The sequence below is a fragment of the Bufo bufo genome, chromosome 10 (genome assembly GCF_905171765.1).
Source record: "Bufo bufo chromosome 10, aBufBuf1.1, whole genome shotgun sequence".
Lineage (NCBI taxonomy): Eukaryota > Metazoa > Chordata > Amphibia > Anura > Bufonidae > Bufo > Bufo bufo.
Window position 1 is genome coordinate 127595400 of NC_053398.1, and position 21594 is coordinate 127616993.

Genomic DNA, 21594 nt, shown 5'->3' on the forward strand with positions numbered 1-21594 from the left:
AAGAATAAATATTCTCACAGAGGAGAAAAAAAGGATTACTGCCAGATTGAATAAATATTAGAAATATTATCTTTATTTTCTGCAAAATACTCCCAGGAAATCGAAGAAATCCTGAAAACTAAGATAAAAAAAAATCCACCTGTAAAGAGGAAAAGAGGAAAAAAAAATGTCTGCATTTTCTAAAGTTTTCTAAATTGCGAATCCCAGCTCTCACCTCTGGAAATGGCAGATTTATTAATTGACTGGTTACTCCGGGCACACAGTAATACGACTAATAAAACCGTACTGTCTGCCGCCGCCAATTTTTTCCCATTGACTGCAATAAGCGGTCAATATTAGAGCTCGTTTAACCTTCCATTAACCTTGCGTGGAAAAATCTAGAAGCCAATACTTTCCGTTTTATGAGGATGGGTTTATTATGAACGAGTTGGGTTTATTCAGCTTAATAGCCTCCGCTGGGAATTGTAAATGAAATGTCTTTCAACAAAAATTTCATGGCCTCTCCAGCCATCGTTTTTGTAAATACTCTACAGGGATTTACGGTATCGCAAAGGTAAATCAATTGTATTCCAAGAGCTCGCAATAGATAGTTCATCATGTTCATCGGTGGTCCCCTAAAAATCCTATCCCACTGTTTCCCAGTGATATCTGATTCTAGGAAAGCTGGGTGACAATCTATATGACATAACAGCGCACATAGGGCTATCCTCTAGCTTTCCGATTAACCCTGTGGCCATCCACGTTGGTTGTCACAATGCTGTCTCATAAAAGGGAAGTATTCCTAAATGTGCAGAGGTAGCAGTCACACCCACAGAAGAGAACACCAGTATCATCAATGGCACATGGTTGGTGCGGGACCCTGTTACAGATTTTGCGTAGGGGCCCATAAGCGTGGGCACACTAGATGAACTCTATTTACTTCACTTTTACAGTAATCTGTCTAATTATGCAAATTGTAGCCACCAGTGGTCTGTAACCTCCAGCATTGATCTGCTCCCTGTTGGTACAGTCGCTGGAGTACTCACGGTTCAAATGCCACCCTGTTGGCAGGCCTGCCAGCATCCTCTTGCTCCACACTAGACCTGGCCTTTCACTTCCACCTGCAGTCCTCTCTGCTCGTTGGGCGCACACTCTCTCTGGCTCTTAGGGCCAGAGTGCGAGCATCCTATCTAGTCCCCAACCAAAGGTTGCTTCTCCTGGGGCATTTAAGGCTCATTGATTGCCCTATGGAAAGATGCCTGAGCAAAAAGATTCCCTGAGCAAAAAGATTCCCTAGCTTGTAAGTCCCTGCAAAGGTACATGTTACTGTCTGATCTTCTGTTCCAGACTGCACGTTTATCGTATTGAACAAGTACCACCCACCCTGACCTCTACCTGTTTACCGTACTACCCTGTGCTGAGCCTTGGCCTGTTTACTGGATTGAATGAACTTTGCCTGTCCCAACCCCGGCCTGTCCCTGCCTACAGTTTTGCCTGATCCCTTGGTGTTCTTTACCGGTGTCTCTTGACCGCGATGGGTCAGCAGTCACTCAAACAGAGAGTACTCCAAGACGTAGCAGCCTGGTGGTTCCCCTGCAGAGGACACCAGATCCCTGCACAGGAGTTAAAGGATGAAGGCCAGGGGGCCACTTAGATAATGCCCTAAGGAGTAGCCCTAAGCCAAACCTGTTTAGTGACACAGTGGGCCCACACTCGCTGTGTTACATAAATATGCAATTCTGAAAAGCTGGGTGACAAAGTCCACTGAGAAAACTGTAATGGCCGCCATATTACTTGTCACCCAGCATTCCCAGGAAGAGACACAAACCCTGCCATCATTTGGTTATTCTTATATTATATGGTATAGTAAGGTATACTTCGCTTCCACGTTCTGCATTCTTGCTGACTGTATATGGCTGATATCTGTAGTAAATCATCTGACAACAATGATAGAAATCCATATGCAATGTCTCACAAGCCTCCCCATTGCAACCAATTACCGTTCATCACTCATTTTTCCAATGCAAGTAACAACATGAAAACTTAACTCTGATTGGTTCCTATGGCTAAGAACACCATTTCGGGCCTTAATAGGGTCTGAGCCATGTCCTCTGGGTCTGTACTTCATTAGGGTTCTGCTCGGGTTTATGTATTACTTTAGGGGCTCTGGTCTGGGTTCTGTATTATTTTAGGAGATCTGATCTGGAAGCTGTATTTCGTTAGGGGGTTCTGGTTTAGGGTCTGTATTACTTTAGGGGGTCTGGTCTGGGGTCTGTATTTCTTTAGAGATCTAGAGTGGGGTTTGTATTCATTTGGGGGTCTGTATTACGTTCAGATCAAATGCTTTGGGTGTCCTATATAACTTAGCAGAGCATATTAAAAAAAAAAATGATGTACAGCACTGAGTGCAGCGCTTACCACATTGCATCTCAATATCTATCTCACACCCCATAATGATACACATGCACATTTGGTTCAGCCGAGCATGCATCTGTTCTCTGGTGGTGGTTTATTTTCGGTGAGCAGTAAAGGATTGAGCATGTTGGATTTCAAACCTTCTTTCCCCTGCCATTGGGAAAGAGCTAAGACATCACCATACACATTAGATTGTCGTCCTATCACTCTGAGATCTGACAGTCCCTGAGATTTCAGAGGCGGTAGTAATGACGTAGTAGAAGCCAGGGACACCAAGTGAAGTAGCCCCACCCATGGTGCACCGAAAACCTTATTTGCATAGATATAAAAAAGAAACCTTTCACATGGATTTAGTGGACCAGATTTACACACTAACTCCTACCATACATTGTGGTAGGCTTACTTATAAACTTATTTTGGATGTAAAAGACTCCCTTGATGCTGCAAACCTCCCAAACCAGGGTACGCCAGTCAAAAATCACCCAATATGTTCCTCTATTACAGGTGTCTGCCATAGATGCTAAACTAAATGAAGTATTTTGTGACTGCCAATGATCAATCTCCCCAGGGTTGCCACCAAAGGCATAATGCTTTCAAGACTACAGGGGGCAGCACTTTTCCATCTAGAATTCGGAGATCGACCCCTTAAGTTTATGTCATAGGTTCGTCCATCTAATAGATCCATCCAAGCACTTGCTTTGGATTCTAGCTACAACATTTGTAGAAAACAGGTATGGACATTATGATTTCCAAATCTCCCCAGCGTCCCTTCTCACTAGACTGAAGTGGCTGATAAGAAAGGACAACAGACTGCAGGCACTCGTACAGAGCTCGTATATAATATACAAATACATAAAACTTATCTCTCATTTACAGGCTGCTGGAGATCCAGCTATGATGAAGTTGCCTTTGCTTCATCTGCTGGTTAGCATCAACATCTTCCATCATGTGGTCCTGTGTACTAAAAACGGCGCACACCAACAGGGTCAACTCGAGTTCAAGCAACGTGTGAAGAGGGCCTGGGTGTGGAATCAGATCACTACTCTTGAGGAACAAACAAATATTCCATATTTGATAGGAACGGTAAGATAATTTTTTGGGGAAGGGGGGATGGACGATAAATAGTCCTTGAACTGAGACTCCTAACAGTCTGATGCAGAGGGCTCCACCATCAACTTCAGACCACATAGGTCATAGCACGCCAGCCAAGCTATCATTAGGTCTTGGTGGGAAACCATGTTGAACCCATGAGAACATGGGGAGAACAGTCAAACTCCATGTAGACATTGCCCTAGGTAAGTCAAGGCCATGGTGCTTTGTCAAGTCTGCCCATTTGTAAGTGAAGGCTATCAAGAGCTGGGGAAGAGTTAAGAAGAGTAAGTGGCCACCTAGGGCAACGCTGGGCAGGGGTAGGCCTACAATTGGAGATCAATTAAATTAATGATTAATGTCCATCCTACAGCGACCCTTGGAAAAAGGTTTTGGGGAAACAAATTCTGAGACCCTGAAAGCTTGTCCCACCCAGCTTTCAGCTTTTTGATGCAAATAAGCACCATTGAATCATGCATTTTTGATTTTAGCTTCACTCCACCAAGCTACGCGACAATGCAATGTACATACTTCAGGGAGAGTTCGTTAACACCCTCTTCAAAGTAAAGGAGAACACAGGAGACATCTATGGCTACGAGAAGCTGGATCGTGAGGAGAAAGCGCAGTATAACTTGACAGCCCTGCTTGTAGATAAAAACACCCTGAAAACTTTAGAGCCTCCTGAAATCTTTTCGATTAGACTCATCGATATCAATGACAATGCTCCCGCGTTTATACAAGAATCGTACAATGGCTCAGTGCCGGAGATGTCTGCAACAGGTATGTACTATGATACTATGTACTATGATTAATAGTATAATAAACATATAAACTTAGATGCACCCAAACTTAACCAAACAACATGCAAATCCACCTATAGTAGATCCAAAGGTCCTGTAGATCCATCTACCTTTTTTTCTTGATCTCCCTTTTCATATTCCTCAGACTTTCTGAGATAAGCAGCGGTAGACTTGTCTGGTCATACACATTAGCTCTAAGTGGACCATACTCACTGATTTTGGAAGGATAATGTGCGTTGGGAGGCAAAAGTCAGCAAAGGTAGATCTTGAAGCCAGGCCCTAATACAAGACAAGGGCCCTAACTATGGTACATCACAAAGTGACCTCTTGGCCCCTCTTAGGCTTAAGGGGATGGATGCAATCACAACCTCTGCACTGTACGCCTCGTATATCAATGTCAAAATTTGATCAGGTTGGACTTCAACATGCCTGATTCTTTGTCTCTGTTGAAGACAATCTGCTTCCAGAGGGGTCAATGAACTGATTATATTTTTGTGATGTCTAATGCATAATTTGCATTGCATTTACATTGTAGCATATCCTAAAGTATTTCAATTTGCCTAATACAGATGTCTTGGTGACGACGGTTACTGCAGTAGATCCAGATGATCCCACAGTGGCTGGTCATGCCAAAGTAACATATAAAATCCTTCAGGGATATGAACACTTCAAGATCAATGAAAATACAGGTGAGTCAAAACTTAAAGGGGTTTTCTGTCTCTGGTGGATATTGCTTTATGACCTCTAGGACCCCCACTAATATCCCAGCCCCCAGTTTTATAGCGTACAGTCGGTGGCCATGGTGCTGCAGTAAAGGAAAAACATTGAAGAGGACATAATGCTAAACCAACGCTGCTGCCTCTTCATTCACATGATTGATGGTGGTTACACTCCTATGGATCATACAGTCCTATTGCTTTGTATTTTATATATCTTTCTTCTATATTTTCCATAGGTGAAATCTTAACGCTGAGTTCCTACCTAGACAGAGAGACAAAAGCCAGTTATGAAGTCATTGTGCAAGCCAAGGATTCTCCGGGTCTGACTGGAGGATTTTCAAGCTCAGCTACAGTTACCATCCATTTGACCGATATCAATGACAACTTTCCAACTTTTACAAAAAGTAAGTATTGCCCCTTGAGACTGTGCTAAGACATTTTTAAAGGGAACCTGTCATCAACTTTATGCTGTCCATACTAACGGCAGAATAAAGTAGAGACAGGTGAGTAGATTTCAGCAGTCTGTAATTTATATGTTAAAAGTATGTTGGTTGTCGAGAACAAACATCACAATCATTGCAGACTGGGCCTGGAAAAGAGTCACGGCCACCAGAGAAGAGTCCTGGTTATTCATGAATTCCTGCTCTGCCGCCCATTTGCTGATGACTGACAGTCTTTCTTCTACCTAGTTTTCTCCCTTTCTCTCTAGGAGAGAACTGCCAATCATCAGCAGATGGGTGAGAGAGCGGGAGATGATGAATAACCAGGACTCTTCAAGGCCTGGGCTGCAATGATTATGATGCTGGTTCTCAGCAACCACTGACTTTTAGCTCATGAGTGACACACCGCTGACATCAGCATTTCTGTCACTACTTTATACCGCCCTCAGTGAGGTCAGCATAAAGTTGATGACAGGTTCCCTTTAAGATTTTAAAGCATAAAAAAACACAACAGTTATGATGTCAACCTACTCACTGATGATGATACTTATGGTCTAGGAAGGTCTTCTGCATACCCTAAGAAAGTTATATTCCCACCTCATTAATGCCTGAAGAGTTTTTCCCTACTGAGACAGTTTCTCCTTACCAGGACCATTCCATAATTCCCCATCAGGACATTTGCAGACTGCTTTCATTGACCCCATACAACACATTATTAGGTGGGCTACTATCAGATAGCCATCTACACCTTTAGGGTACCGCCACACAGTCAGGTTTTCTGATGCAGTTTTGGAAGCCAAAACCAGGAGAGAATAAAAAAAATAAAAAAGAGAAGTAAGATCTGTGCTTAATACGTTCTCTCCTTTTATTATCGATTCCTGTTTTCATCTTCCAAACACCCCAAAACCTGAATCTGTGGCCGTACTCTAAAAGTGGTGGCTCTTAGGACACTTACACAAGTCAATGATTGGGCGGATGAGCATTCATAAGAACACTTGTTACCGATCAGTGCCCAGTTTAAGCTTTTGTTGGATGATCAGATCTTTAATATGGGTTTCAAAATGCTCTTTCATTTACGACACATCTCCCCATATTGTATACTGCATAGGGGACGAACAGTCATATAGTCATTTGTCCCTATGTAATTGCCATGAGCTGGTTTGAAGCCTCTTTAAATTAGCCCAGTTGACTCTTTATAGCCCGAGCCATCTATAAGGAGCCTCACGCCTTCTCTAAGCCCATGTAATAAGCAAAAATAGTAAAAATCCCATTAGATAAGATCTGGACATTATGCCACTGCCCTGTTTCTTGAAACGGTATGTCCACAATTGGAAAAACATGGCTGCCTTCTTCCAAATAAAGCAGAACACTTGTCCGATGCATCTGGTATGGCATCTCACCTCTATGGATGTGAATGGGGTAGAGCTGCAATACCACTTACCACCGGTGTGACGTTAATATTTTTTTTTAAGAAACAGTCATTTTTTAAAATAATACATCACAGTCCCTTAAGCATGATTAACTGGACCTCCAGTAGCTCTAAACAATCTTGGTAACATGCTTTTGGCACTTTCAGATCCTGTTCAGGTCAATAGTAGTCAGGTTGTCACTTGGATGTCACTGATGGAAGCAGTTATGGCATACGTACATTTTTGAAAGTATGAGTCCAAGAAAATGTTCTTCGAGAAGTTGACATCTTGTAGACCTTCCAGAATCTGGTACTTTCTATCTTATTCTGATGTCTTCAAATTCACAGAACAGTACACATTCGATGTCCACGAGGATCTGAGAGTTGGAGAAGTAGTTGGAAGGATTTTGGTAGAAGACATTGATGAACCACAGAACAGACTCGCAAAGTACACTTTTATGAAAGGAAGGTATGAACAGTGGTTTCAGATCAAAAGCAACCCACAGACCAATGAAGGGATAATCATTCTGAAAAAGGTATGAAAGGGACCCTCTGGGCATCTCTTTGCCTATCTCTGCTCATTGCTTTGGTTAAAACACATGTCTTTAATTCCAGCCACTGGACTATGAGAGTATCGATAAAGTATTCCGAATGAGCATTGAAGTCACCGACCCCTCCATTGACCTACGAGTGGCAAAGCAGCAAAGGCCAAGCAGCACCACAGAGGTGGTCGTGAACGTCTTAGATGTGGACGAGCCCCCTGAATTCAGCCAACCCTTCTACCTGTTCAAGGTGAAAGAGGATGAGAAAAATAAAATTGTCGGTTTTGTACTGGCTACAGACCCCGATTCTCCCAAAAGAGCTGTGCGGTAAGACTAGTCATGTAACGTCAATGGTATCATATAGTATGAAATAATTCAGGAGTAATTTTAATTTGTTATTAAAAAAAAGTTGAACTTCTTGGATATCTGTGTTGCAAGCACAGGTCATGGACTCTGTATGCCATGATCAGGTTGGTGAAGGAACTCTTGTCTTCAACCTTAGAAAAACATGGCTGCTCTCTTTCCGGAGAGAATGCTACACTCGTCCACAGGTTGTATGTGATATTGCAGCTCAGACCTAATCACTTCAATGTAATACCAGACACAACCCAGTTTGCAACTGTTTCTGGGTGAAAGCAGACGTTTTCTGTTAACATGAACATTCCCTTTAACCCCCTTACCATCAGTTGCCATAAAGATAATTCAAAGGTGACGACCAATATGGCTGAACTTCCTGTTGTCACGACTGCTAAAAATGGTCACCACAACTGAATGGAAAAATGCCAATATCTCTACTGTAGCTCATAATTAATTACCAATCCTTGGAGTAACTTTCATAAGCAGCTCTTTCCTGGAGGAGTTGACTACAAACAGTATTGTTTGTAGTCTGTAACCATGGAGACACATAAGTCTGCGTATGAGCATTTACAGAAAATAGTAGGAAATGTTTAATTTAAGTTATTTGCTAAGTGACCTTATTCTGTTAGATGCATACGGGGGCGTATTATGTGCCACTTAACTATAATAATGTCTTCCTCTGTGGCAGGGGGCCCCCTCAGGCACCATGTATGAATGAAACTGCTACCCCTGTACCCCATATATATTTATACGCTTCTGCACAATGGCAAAGGTGGACATACACTTTACATTTACACTTGACAGGGGCCTTACATCTGCTACTTAGTCATTGCCGGCTGCTGGTGATTGCGTTTAGATAGATAAATAGATAGATCGTTAGACAGACAGATATTTGTGTGTCTTGGCTCTGTTTTCGCCTGAACTCTAGACCTGCTCACTTTCCCTCTGTGTAATGACCATGGCTAGTTTCTGAATTAACCCTTAGGCTACCGGAGGTTTTTTCATATTTGCGTTTTCATTTGTCTTCCCTATTTTCCTTGAGTCATATCTTTTCTATATTTCCAGTCACATAGCTGTATGAGGGCTTATTTTTTGAGGGACAGGTTGTACTTTCTAATGCCACCATTAACTATGGCATAAAGTGTAGTGGAAAGCGGTAAAAAAAAATCCAAGTGGGGTGGAATTGGAAAAAAAAAACACAATTCCTCCACCGTTTTACGGGGTTTGTTCCCACAGCGTTTCGTTTAAGGCAAAACTGACCCATGCCCTTTATTATCTGGGTCAGTATGATTACCAAAATACCCCATATGTATAGGTTCTTTATGTCTAAATAGTGTAAAAATAAATTTCAACTTTGATTTAAAAAAAATGTGCATCACCGAATTCTGACCCCCATAACTTTTTTATACTTATGTCTACTGAGCTGTTTAGGGGCTCATGTTTTGTGGAACAATCTGTAGCTTTTATTGATACAATTTTGGAGTGTGCGTGACTTTTTGATCACATTTTATTACATTTTTTGGGTAAGAGAAGCAATGAAAAAATGTCAAATCAGCCATTTTTGACCCTTTTTTCCGTTATGCCATTCGCCGTATTGGATTTTTTTTTTCTATTTTAATAGTATGGGCATTTTCAGTCGCAGTGATACCCATGATGTTTATATTTATTGTATTTAGGTATTTATTTTTTTATTATACGGAAAGGGGGTGATTTAAAATTTTAGATTTCTTTTTATCTCTATTTCTTAACATTTTTTTTTACTCTTTTGTGATGATTTTGTGGCTCATATATGAGCCTATAAATTATGTTTTTTAATATTTAATTTTGTTCTATCAGGGATTTTTAAAATGCCATTTAAACTCAATATTGCTCATTTCTTATCTTGGCCTGCCATCTGGTGGCCAAAATAAGAATTGCAGCATGAACACTTGCAGCCTCGTCAGTGAGGCTGAAAGTGTTCAGCTCAACTACCGATGCCCCAACTGGGCACACGGGGCATCGGTAAGATCACGGCATCTAAAGCCTTTAATTACTGAGATAGGCATTATTGCCGGTCAAGGTTTGAAACAGCAGAGACTTTCTGGCCATGGCGCCCGCTGCACGTGTAAGCGGGCGCCATGTTCGTACATCGCTCCAGCGCCGTACACATACGGCGCTGGTAATGAAGGGGTTAACCTCTCGTCTGTGGACTTAGCTTCTAATGAGCTGCTGACCATGGCTAGTTTCTGGATTAACCCTTTGGCCCCTTTCACACGGGCGAGTATTCCGCGTGGATGCGATGCGTGAGTTGAACGCATTGCACCAGCACTGAATCCTGACCCATTCATTTCTATGGGGCTGTTCACATGAGCGGTGATTTTCACGCATCACTTGTGCGTTGCGTGAAAATCGCAGCATGCTCCTCTTTGTGCGTTTTTCACGTAACGCGGGCCCCATAGAAATGAATGGGGTTGCGTGAAAATCGCAAGCATCCGCAAGCAAGTGCGGATGCGGTGCGATTTTCACGCACGGTTGCTAGGAGACGATCAGGATGGAGACCCGATCATTATTATTTTCCCTTATAACATGGTTATAAGGGAAAATAATAGCATTCTGAATACAGAATGCATAGTACAATAGTGCACAGTACAATCTACAGAACATGCCGATTTTTCTCACGTGAGTGCAAAACGCATTACAATGTTTTGCACTCGTGCGGAAAAATCATGCATGTTCCCGCAACGCACCCGCACCTTTTCCTGCAACGCCCGTGTGAAAGAGGCCTTTGTCTGCTGTTTGGGCTTTGTCACTTCTGGTTCTGACCCTGCTTGTTTACTACTCTTTGCACCCAGGCCATTCTGGTAGGTCTTCGACTAGAAGGTAGATCTCACACCAGTGGTAGGTGGTAGGTCTCGCACCAGTTTTCTGCTACCTTCCTCTGCAGACGTAACGTGAGTCCCTAGCAGCCAAGTCCATCCTGCCTTGCAGCAGGCTCTGGTGCAGAGTGGTTAAGGAAGACTGGTAGCAGTTTCTGAGTTTGCTGGTTGCGGTTTGGGATGGTGACCAAAGTATTTCCTTACAGTCTAATTGGCAAATAATTTTAATCACCCTAAATAATGACCAAATGCATTTCTCCGTGCACTAATAACAGCTCATCAAAGAATTTCTCATTACGGACTGGACAAGGCTGTGGCTACAATAATTTTGAGAAATATATCTTCTCTCTGTATAGGTATTCTGACAAAAGTGGCAAAGACGACTCTGTCATAGTGACAAATAGTGGAAATATTAACATCAAGTCGCTCGACAGAGAGACCAGAGCTTGGCACAATATAACTGTAACAGCTGAGGAAATAGGTAAAGATAAACAGATTGTATTATAATATCATATAATATTCTCTATTTTGTTATTGCATATTTTACCGTAGTATGAAGATTATGGTATATGGGTTATTTTTTTACAAATTATGGTTTCCCTCCATAGAACGAAAAGCAATCTTGATCTTACTCGACCAACATAGGTGCATGGATCACATCAGTCTCTAGATGTACATTAGGATGTTCAATTCACTGTCAGCTAGTAGAGATCTTGAAAACAGCGAAGACTTGATTCACACAGTATAATAGAAAGTTGTAGAACTTTTCAGAATGCAGTCATTGAAGGGTTAATCCCATCACGACATTTATGAGATATGCATTTATGGGACCCACACTCATCTTGAGAACTGGGCCCCATCTCGTGGCTGCTATGAATGGAGATGTGGCCCCCACGTGCATGGCTCTCTCTGTTTACTACTATGAGACTTAGAAATAGCCAAGAAGGTTTAGTTGGCCATTTTCATAAGTCCCATGGAGGTGAATGGCGAGAAGTCACCTCTCCATTCACAGCAGCCACAAGATGGGCCCCATTCTGCGGATATGGCATAAATGTTGAGATGAGAATCCCCCTTTAGGCTTTAGAAATCTAAAAATGATTGACCTGTTTGTGGCTTCACGACCTCCCCCTGTGTAAATCCATAGCCTTACATTTCATAGAGCCAATGCAGTGTTATATGCCAAATGATTGCACAACCATGTAATACATAAATAAGCCAGGCCCATAGGGTCATAGAGAGGAGACCCCCGCTCTATATCATCCATATGCCATAATAGGGCTATGTAAAGGGGTTGATCTGGTGAGGAAAGAAAATGTCATTATTTGTCAGATATTTTATAATAATAAACCTTCATTCTAGACTCTTCGACTAAGAAATCGTCAGACTCTCCAACCATGAAATCATCATCAGTAAGCGTTTACATACAGGTGCTGGATGTCAATGACAACGCTCCCGAATTTGCAGAGCCCTATGCTCCAACAGTGTGCGAGAATACGGCCAATAACCTCGTAAGTGTTGGTGATCTACTTGTGTACAGATATTCATAAGCTGTAGAGAGCCGTTTCATGGTCACTGTCAATGGTAATTCAGTGTTAGATACCTTGGTCCAACTTGAGGACATGGTTCTGATGCTCCCTCCCCATATAGAACTGGCCCACAGAGGTGTAACTTGAAGATCCTGAAAAAATTGTAACAGGGCATCCCAACCATCACATGCCATTTATAGCACTGGTCTCCTTATATGGGACAGATGGACTTTTTGGGGCCCTCTGTAGGATCTAGTGCCTGGGTGCACCTCCTTTAGGAAGGTCCTAGTTGGCCTTCTTTTGGAGAGTCCAAGGTCCTCCAATCCATTTTTGGTTATGAGTGGTCTATTCTATGACCCATACATGTTCTTTGCCTTGGGTTGGGTGTTTTAAGCATTTGCTTACCTAGGGTGCAAATACCATATTTTATTGTACATTATTACCTTGTATGTCCCACTAGTGAGCAACCACAGAACATCTTGCAGCCAATAATGACCAGTGTCAGGAGGCAAGGAGGAGGATACAAATATCTCCATGTACAAAACAAAAATCATAAGACTATATTCACCATATAAACAGGTCGTAGGTTCTCCATCTGCTCTATAATGATGTTCCCAAGGCCTTGATAGATACTATGATAGATAACAGATGGATCAAGACCCAAAGCAGACCAGGTGGCCCACTGTGCAACATCTTCACAGGCCCCTTGTCACTGCGGCCTCCAGCCCACCGACACTCCACTGACGGACAAGCCAGACCTAACAATTACTTAAGCCAATTGCAGGTGCAGCAAAGCGGACTTAGTACCCAGGTCCCCTGTTGGTAATGGTGATGGTACCCAGGTGTAGGAATGGCCGAGTGGTATAGGGTGGCCTAAAATGTCCCTTTAAGTGTACTTGTGTCACGGTGCTCCTACTTGGATATGGCTTGTCCCCAAGCCTTGGCTCCGAAGCAGACAAATAAGGGGTAGTAATTGAGGGATGAAAGAAATAACTTGAGTCCAGACCTTGTGATGAAGTTGAATAGCAGCTTTACTTTGCATAAACATTCTCCAAAATGGTTTGCAGGCTTTGTCTTGGTTCCCCCAGGCAAACTCAATTCTGCTACATCTGTTGCTCTCTGGCTCTGCTGTGCTGACAGGCTTGCTGGATAACTTAGCTTCTTTTTTATGCTGCAACTTCTCTCTTTGAAGTCTGACTCTAGATTATACCAGGGAACTTTTCCTCCTGGCTCCTGAGGCTCTAAGCCGTGGCCTCCATATCCAGCAGAACTGAAGGTGCTCTAGCTGGCTTGGCTTGGGCACGTCCAACAGCGACGTGCCCAGCACTTGCTTCCTTCCCCTAGCAAGGGGTAAGCTAGACTGCAACTAAACTGGTCCCCAGCCTTCCTGCAGGAAGTGGGACTCGCCCACTCCTCCACAGAGGGGGGTTAGAATGGAATGGAAAGCTCCATTCTACCTAACTGTAGCTCTGCCACCTGCTGGTGAACCAGGCACATTACAATTGAACATAACAGCTGCAAAATAGGAAATGCACAGTGTTTGGACCTGAAATAAATACACATGATGACATGAGGTTAACCAATAAAGACAGTAGCGGGGTGCAAAGGTGGTAATGCCACTCTGGGGCGTTACACAGGTCTTTCCATTACACAGCCCATTGCCACCAAACCACTCTCTTATTAATTCCTCTCTGCCCTACATCATAGTCTCTTCCTTGGCCTATGCTTATGTTGGCATCATCCTGGGAAACAAATCATTCTTGGTGCCAGCTACTAGGCATGGTGGTATCACTGCCATTCAAGTCCAAGCAACCTAGTATCTCAAGGTGTATGACACTTCACCATAGTAGAACCTGCATATGTACACTCCTGCCACCCCACATTGATCACCCTTTTGAAGACGCCACGGGCCTTCGATGAGCACTGTGGCCTTCTCACAGCAAACCAAGCACTGCGCCATACCTTGTATAGTGGCTGTGCTTGGTATTGCCGCCTAGACCTATTCACTTGAATAGGACTGAGCTGCACATAGGCCATGTAACCGATGAACAAGACATCACTGGCCTAAGAAGAGGCCATAACGCTTAAGAGCCTCTTCAAACAGCTGAACAGTAGGAGTAGCAGGAGTCAGATCCCCACCAATCCAGTATTGATGACCTATCCCAAAGATAGGGCATTAAAATTGAACTCCAGGAAAACCCCTTTAATTGGAAGCATAATATTTACCTACTCCTTACATACCATTACCATTTTTTATGTGTAAATGTAATCTTAGGGGAGGCCCAATCTATGATTCTTCTCAATGTCCTATAGGGTAGGGGAAGTAGAGTATTTTTTGCATTATTGCTGCATTAGGCCTTCTGAAAAACTGTAATAATTGAGCAAAAAAACTTAACTCCATTTCTTGGTGTCCTCGTAGGCCATCTTAACGATCTCTGCAACCGATAAGGATGAAATGGTGCCGGGAACGAAGTTTACATATTATTCAGCGGAAAAAGAAACCAATTTCACAGTGGTGGATAATCACGGTATTGTGCTATTCTTCCCAGCTAGGCTTCAGTGCGCGCACACAGAAAACTCAGGATGTGGTGTTGTAAATGTAGAATTTTTGATTCTTATACTTTGGTCAATGGAATCTCAACAGGGGGTCCGAGGAACCGCTGGTGACTTCCATCCGCCGTGGTACAGCATGCATTTCCCTTTGTAATCTGTTTGCCCCATGCTCCACTAGAACAGAACTCAGCAGATGGTGAATTTGTAAACTTCTCTCTTAAAATATGAGGCGGAAACAACAGGGAGAAGAATGAGAACGTATTACCGAGCACAAGATGAGTAATGTGATGGTATCATCAGCCTCACATTTGTATGGCACCAACACGTTCCTCACCGCAACTGTGCAATGAAAATATTTTCTCAACGCGCGATATCAATCCTGGCTAAGCCAAAAAACACAGTGTCCTTAAAGGGTTTGTCTGGGATTAGAAAAACATGGTGGCAGAGATGAGAGAATTTCTTTGTCTCCAATTCGGCCTAATCGATTGATTTGATCCGAGACAAATTAATTCACAAACTGCTCTCATTGCCTGAAAAAGTAACTCTCTCTTTCTCTCTGCTTCACTCCCCCTCTCTCACCTTGATCCTCCTGAATCAGACGGCACATATTTTGGGTTCCGTAGAACTTTTTGGGTCAATCTTTTGAATTTTAGAATAGATGCGTTTATCTCTTTCTTCCTAAAACAGTGCCCCACCTTCCCACAGGTTGTGTGTGGTATGGCAGCTCAATCCTCAGTGGAACTGACATGCAATACCTGGCACAACCCATGGACAGGTGTGGTGAAGTTTCTGGAAGAAAACAGCCATGTTTTTCTAATCCTCCCCAAGTCTTTGCGGACATGGTAGAATTTACAAAAGAATAGTGATCAAGGCAAACCAGGAAGCCTCCGCCACACACAGTAAGATAGTCACTACTATGACTTGAGTGGTCAGGGATGGACTGGTGACTTAAAGTGGCCCTGGAAAAAAACTAAATGTGGCCCATCCTAATTGACAGAAGATGGGAGTAACACAAGTAGGCAGGCTCAGCATTACCATCCGTAGTGCAAGCCAAAGGCCTCTTCCAGCCTGGAGCCTGAGATGCCTGCATTCCTGGCCATTTGTCCACTGCCTCTTAGGCTTCAAGTCTAGTGGCCACCCCCTGGGGCCCTATTTGAGATTGGACAGAGTCTTATGACACCAGTTGCAGTGTTCTCCGCGACCCAAGGCCCTATTTTCAAGGTAATGGAATGGCCGAGTGGTATAGGGTGGCCTAATATGTCCCTTTAAGTAATGTTGTGTCACGGTGCTCCTACCTGGATACGTTCGCTCCGAAGCAGAAAAAGGGGAAAAGTTAACTTGGGGATGAAGAATAAATTGAGTCCAGACCTTGTGATGAAGTTGAAAAGCAGCTTTACTTTGCATAAACGTTTCTCCTAGTAGGCTTTGGTATTAAAACTCTGGCAGGCAAAATCGTCTCTGCTACATCGGTTGCTCTCTGACTCTGCTGTACTGACAGGCTTAAATAGAATCTTTGCTTCTTCTCTATGCTGCAACTTCTCTGACTGTAGATTATACCAGGGAACTGTTCCTCCTGGCTCCTGAGGCTCTAAGCTGTGGCCTCCATGTCCAGCAGAGCTGAAGGTGCTCTAGCTGGCTTGGCTTGGGCATAGGCACGTCCAACAGCGCGTGCCCAGCACTTGCTTCCTTCCCCTAGCAGGGGGTAAGCTAGACTGCTCACTAACTGGGACCCACCCTTCCTGCAGGAAGTGGGACTGGCCCACCACTCCACAGAGGGGGGGGGGGGTGTTAGAATAGAATGGAAAGCTCCATTCTCTCTAAGTGTAGCTCTGCCATACTAGCTGCCACCTGCTGGCGAACCAGGCACATTACACGTGAACATAAACAGTTGCAAAATAGGAAATGCACAGTGTTTGGACTTGAAATAAACAATTCCTGTTTCTGGTCATTTATCATATTGATTATAAGACTTAGTATTTGTTAAAACCAATTACCCAAAAAAAGCTAACATTAATAAAAATTATAAGTGGCCATCTGAGTGTGTTTTTTCTTTTTCAGTAATTATTTTAACAGCTGTGAGGGATCCACTGGGATATTATCTTCATATCCCTTATAGTCACTATGCTATGGCTTTATCCACTTTGCATTTACTTTGTAACAATTAGTGTCAATATTAGTTGCTAATGTTGCAGCCAAAGTAGCAACACAATCTATCTAATTGCTCCCAGCGCTTTTATGCTCAATCACAGGTTGTATGATGTAATTCCTAGCGCTGTTCTATCCTGTTGACCTGATCTTGTATTTGTGACTATCTGTCCCTCATCGCTATATTTACTTTCTCATTCAATTGTTTGTGTGAGCAATCAGGGGGTCTGCGGTACACCCCTTCACACACATTCATTCATCTGGTCACTTGTGTTAAAATACTAAACACGCAGCTCCCCCAACATGTTTCACCGCACCCGCGGCTTCCTCAGGGGGAAATGGAGCTCCATAGCATAGTGACTATAAGGGATATGAAGATAATATCCCAGTGGATCCCTCACAGCTGGTAAAATAATTACTGAAAAAGAAAAAACACACTCAGATGGCCACTTATAATTTTTATTAACGTTAGCTTTTTTTGGGTAATTGGTTTTAACAAATACATATTAATGTTAAGTCTTATAATCAATATGATAAATGACCAGAAACAGGAATGAGATAGCCTCAGGCTTTTGGAATTGTGAAATTGAATAGATCCTGGGTCCTGGAAATTTCCCTGTACGGTCTATAACCCTGTGAGTGGTCATTTTCTTGCACAAAACATGAGCTATAAAACATCTGGATATGATACCCAGCTGTGGCCACCCTACTCCTGACTCACCTGCACGGACCAGCACCAAGTCTATATATTAGTAAAGTAAATGGACATGAAGATATAGGTCAAATTTGAGAGAGTCCAGACTACAAAAACATCCAGGAAGACATCTTGGCCTTGGAGCATCCAACAATACAAGCTGTGCCTTCAAAGACTGGAGAACCCACTCTATCTATTACTGCCCATGCAGAAGATAATTAAATCGCTCAATCTAAAGGTGCCCCTTTTCAAAGCTGTCAGCCAAATGCTCATTCAGAGAGAGGAGAAAGCCGCTGCCACGCAACTATGGCGGCTTATCCCCTGGGAGAACATAAGGGTTGAGCTTTGAAATTCAGTTCACCAGACTCTTCTCTCCTCCGACATCATGTGCTGTGGGAGAGTCAGAAGCTCTTCCTATACATTACATTGTGGTCCAACCGCCCTGAAAATTGTGGGTTCGACGGCAATACTCTAATATGTATGGGGGCATTAAGGGTCACACCATGTTGAGGAGAACATAAAGTTTAGATATCCAGAAGAGGTGTAACTTGAAGCAAAATCTGTGCCATTTATAGTACAGGTGTCATCTCATGTGGCAGATGGGTCACTCCGCCCCGTCAGGCACCAGGGCCAGCTGTGACTACTACCATTGCAGCCTCATAGCCAGTAATTACCACTCAGAGGTTTCCAGGACTCATACACTGATGCTTGATAAAGACCCCTCGCATGGGACATGTAAATAAATCGGGGGGGATTTTTCACTTTTGGGTGCTTTTTTTTTCATAGAGCTGTGATTTAAGATCTTGTCGATGGCCATCCTTACCATCTGGTGTAACGTTACCTTTTGCAGATAATACAGCAAGCATCGTCGTCAAGAATGGAGCCTTTAACCGTGATGTGACCAAGTTCTACTACCTGCCCATTGTCATCTCTGACAATGGAGTGCCATCCCTGAGCAGCACCAATACTCTGACCATCAATGTCTGCAAGTGTAATGAAGAAGGGGAATTCACATTCTGTGAGGAGGCTCTAAAGTATACGGCAGTATCGGCATCAACCATCATTATCATCCTATGCAGTCTAGCCCTAATTCTTCTGATTGGTAAGTTTTCATGCCACCTTCGAATGCTTTTTCATGGCATCCATCCCCTCATGGGCTCCATAGAAGCACTGAATCTTCCCCAGGGGATCCTTCAGTGGGCCCATGCTCCTACACAAAAGTAAACATCTTGGGTCCAGCAGAAGACAACCCAAGATGGACCTGATTGGAACAAATCACTAGCCACTGGGTTTATTTCTTATAGCATGATTCTCAAACATATCTATATCTCACGATAAAGCCTGTTGGCTCTTTAGAGAGTCTCCATCTTGACCTTGGTTTTATGTTTCATTATTACAGTCCTCGCATCATTTCTGATACTGAGAAGAATGCGCAGTCATCATCCTATGATATTAGTCAAGAACCCTGCGGAAATCCACGAGCAGCTGGTGACCTACGACGAGGAAGGAGGAGGAGAAATGGACACCAATGGCTATGATGTCTCTGTGCTCAATTCCGTGCGTAGAAACGTAGTGAGATCAAAGCCTGACATGGAGGCTTATCCCGGCCTGTACGCCCAGGTCCAGAAACCTTCCAGAAATGGAGACATGTTCTCCGTGATTGAAGCAAAGAAAGAGGACGCAGACAACGACGGAGAATGCCTCCCCTATGACACTCTGCACATATTCGGCTATGAAGGCTCAGAATCCATTGTGGAATCTCTCAGTTCCCTGGAATCTGGATCATCGGATTCTGAAATTGACTATGATGTGTTAAATGACTGGGGTCCCAGGTTCAAGATGCTGGCTGACATGTACGGCCTAGAACACCTGGAAGAGTTTCCTTATTAACATGGCTGCCCGGTAAACACTCAATAAACACATACATCCATACACTCCAGTTAGTAGAACATCTACCCATTCTGATATTCAGACTCTGGATGGGAGCCACCAATGAGATGGAGAACCATTGGGTCACCTTTTGAGGCCTCCATTAAAATGATGTATTAAAGCACACCTTATCACATATAGGAAGCTATATGAGATATTTTATTCTGTCTAATCTGCATTCTTCTTCTCTCTGTAATGCTGAGTGGTCCGGCTCTTGGTGTGGAGCTGGAGAGCTGTGCTGTGTGCTCTGACCAATCAGATGTGTCCTTTCCTGCTGCTCCCTCTCCCCTCTTATACAGACACTGAGGAGGGGATACTGCAGCTACATCTCCCTCCTCCATGCCTAGTACTTACAGCTTCATACTAGATGGATTTTGAGGGGAAGGAGGAGGATTCTGAACATTTACAGGTAAAGGGGAATTACAGACATTTTCCTTAAAGGGGTATTCCCTTCTCAGACATTGATGGCACATTGTTAGGATATGCCAACAACGTCAGATAGGTACAGATCCTACATCTGGGACCCACTCCTATTTTCAGAACAGACCCCCGTAGTGAAGGATAGGGTAGCCACTCTCCATTCATCGCTCTGGGAGCTTCTAAAATAGCCGAGCTCTAGTCCAGCTATTTCCAGTAGTCTCATAGCGGTGAAAGGAGAGACAGTGCGCTCTCCATTCACAGCTATCGGGCTCCCGAAAATAGCTGAGAGTGCTCACTCGGTTATTTTCGGACTGCAGAAATTAATATAAAGCATGCTGCGCATGCGTTGCGTGCACTTTTTCACTTCAGGGGTCACCGTTCTGGAGACAGGAGTGGGTTCCAGATCTGAATACCTGCACCTATCTAACACTGGTGGCATATTCTAGCAACATGCCACCAATTTCTGAGATGGGCCTGCCCCTTTAATGAGATATATTACAAACTTTAATATTTTTACATGTGCTATTGACTTATTTATGCCTAAGAATATAAAGATGAGTACACTTTAGTATGAATTAAGTACTTGCTGGGTTCAGTTTGTAAAGATTTGGAGGTACATAGAGTCATTTTTTAGGAAATATCAGAAATCATAGCAATGGGTGGTAGGTATAGAAATGGGGTGCAACCCAACCATGATTGAAATGTCCATCTCTATTTGCCATATAAACTCTCCAAAGGCTCCTTCCCAAAAAACGGAGCTTAGTATGTGCTTCTCCAGCGAGATTCATCTTTCAGGTGTATAGTTCCTTGAGCTATGTTCTTACTGTATGCTTCCTGACACCAGAGTGGGAACACCTAACACATGAGATATCTTCTCGCAGTAGACATTGCATGACCACTTCATTCAATGTAGCCGCGTGTCATGAAATGGTGGTCGCCCAGACAGAAAGTTAAAGGATTGCTAGGCAACCTGAAATATCGAAGCCTATAAAATCCAAAAAGATGATAGTATAGAAATAAACATAGGTTCTGCAAAGATATGTCATACTAATTATGATATGTCTCTATAATTACTGCAGTGGAGTTAGGCCTTAAAGGGGATGTCCAGCTATTTAAAAACAGTTGGTGGAATAAAATAAAAGAAGCAATATCGTACCTATCCTGACACGCTTGTGGCAACGTTTCCCAGGTCCTCTGCCAGTCTGGTCCCTCTCGACATAGAAATATGCCGAGGCGGGTCACCGCTACGACCAGTGATTGGCTGAGAGATCACATTTTCAAGTTGAGGGGGAGCAGAAGGTGCAGAGACTTGTGGAGGACTCGAGAAGCATCAGAACCGGAGCAGCAAGGTGGGAATTACTACTTTTATTAACTATTCTCAGACATTAAAAAAATTATGAAATTTCTGGACAATTCCTTTAAGCCAAAGTAACAAATGCAAGAATGAACCTAAAGAGGACTTTTTATGTGACATACTGCAGTGGAGGAATTCTGACCCATTACAAACATATGGCGTGAAGCAAGCAAGAACGATATATATGCTGACATCGCTGACGCGTTTTGTGGTCTAGATGACTATGGAAAGGAGTGCAGTATTTTAGGCAAATACCTATGAAACGCTGACTAAAGACAACGGACAACATTTGAATTTGTCGTTTTTTTGTGTATATATGGTATTTTTTTTAAATAATTTTCTTATCATTAGAAGCAATATACGGCTTCA

The 21594-nt window shown here is 43.1% G+C and overlaps 1 protein-coding gene across 1 annotated transcript in view; it reads left to right on the forward strand.

The window, feature by feature from the left end:
* The window catches only part of CDH5 (cadherin 5), a 42190-nt gene extending 20925 nt beyond the window's left edge, over positions 1 to 21265 (forward strand). Inside the window, exons 2-12 of the mRNA XM_040410589.1 lie at positions 3271 to 3477; positions 3975 to 4263; positions 4853 to 4972; positions 5239 to 5406; positions 7199 to 7386; positions 7466 to 7719; positions 10961 to 11085; positions 11964 to 12112; positions 14550 to 14658; positions 18373 to 18624; positions 18922 to 21265. Coding sequence (XP_040266523.1) covers positions 3289 to 3477; positions 3975 to 4263; positions 4853 to 4972; positions 5239 to 5406; positions 7199 to 7386; positions 7466 to 7719; positions 10961 to 11085; positions 11964 to 12112; positions 14550 to 14658; positions 18373 to 18624; positions 18922 to 19412 — 2334 coding nt within the window. The 5' untranslated portion in view covers positions 3271 to 3288 and the 3' untranslated portion in view covers positions 19413 to 21265. The remainder of the gene's footprint in view (positions 1 to 3270; positions 3478 to 3974; positions 4264 to 4852; positions 4973 to 5238; positions 5407 to 7198; positions 7387 to 7465; positions 7720 to 10960; positions 11086 to 11963; positions 12113 to 14549; positions 14659 to 18372; positions 18625 to 18921) is intronic.
* Positions 21266 to 21594: the final 329 nt, after the last annotated feature.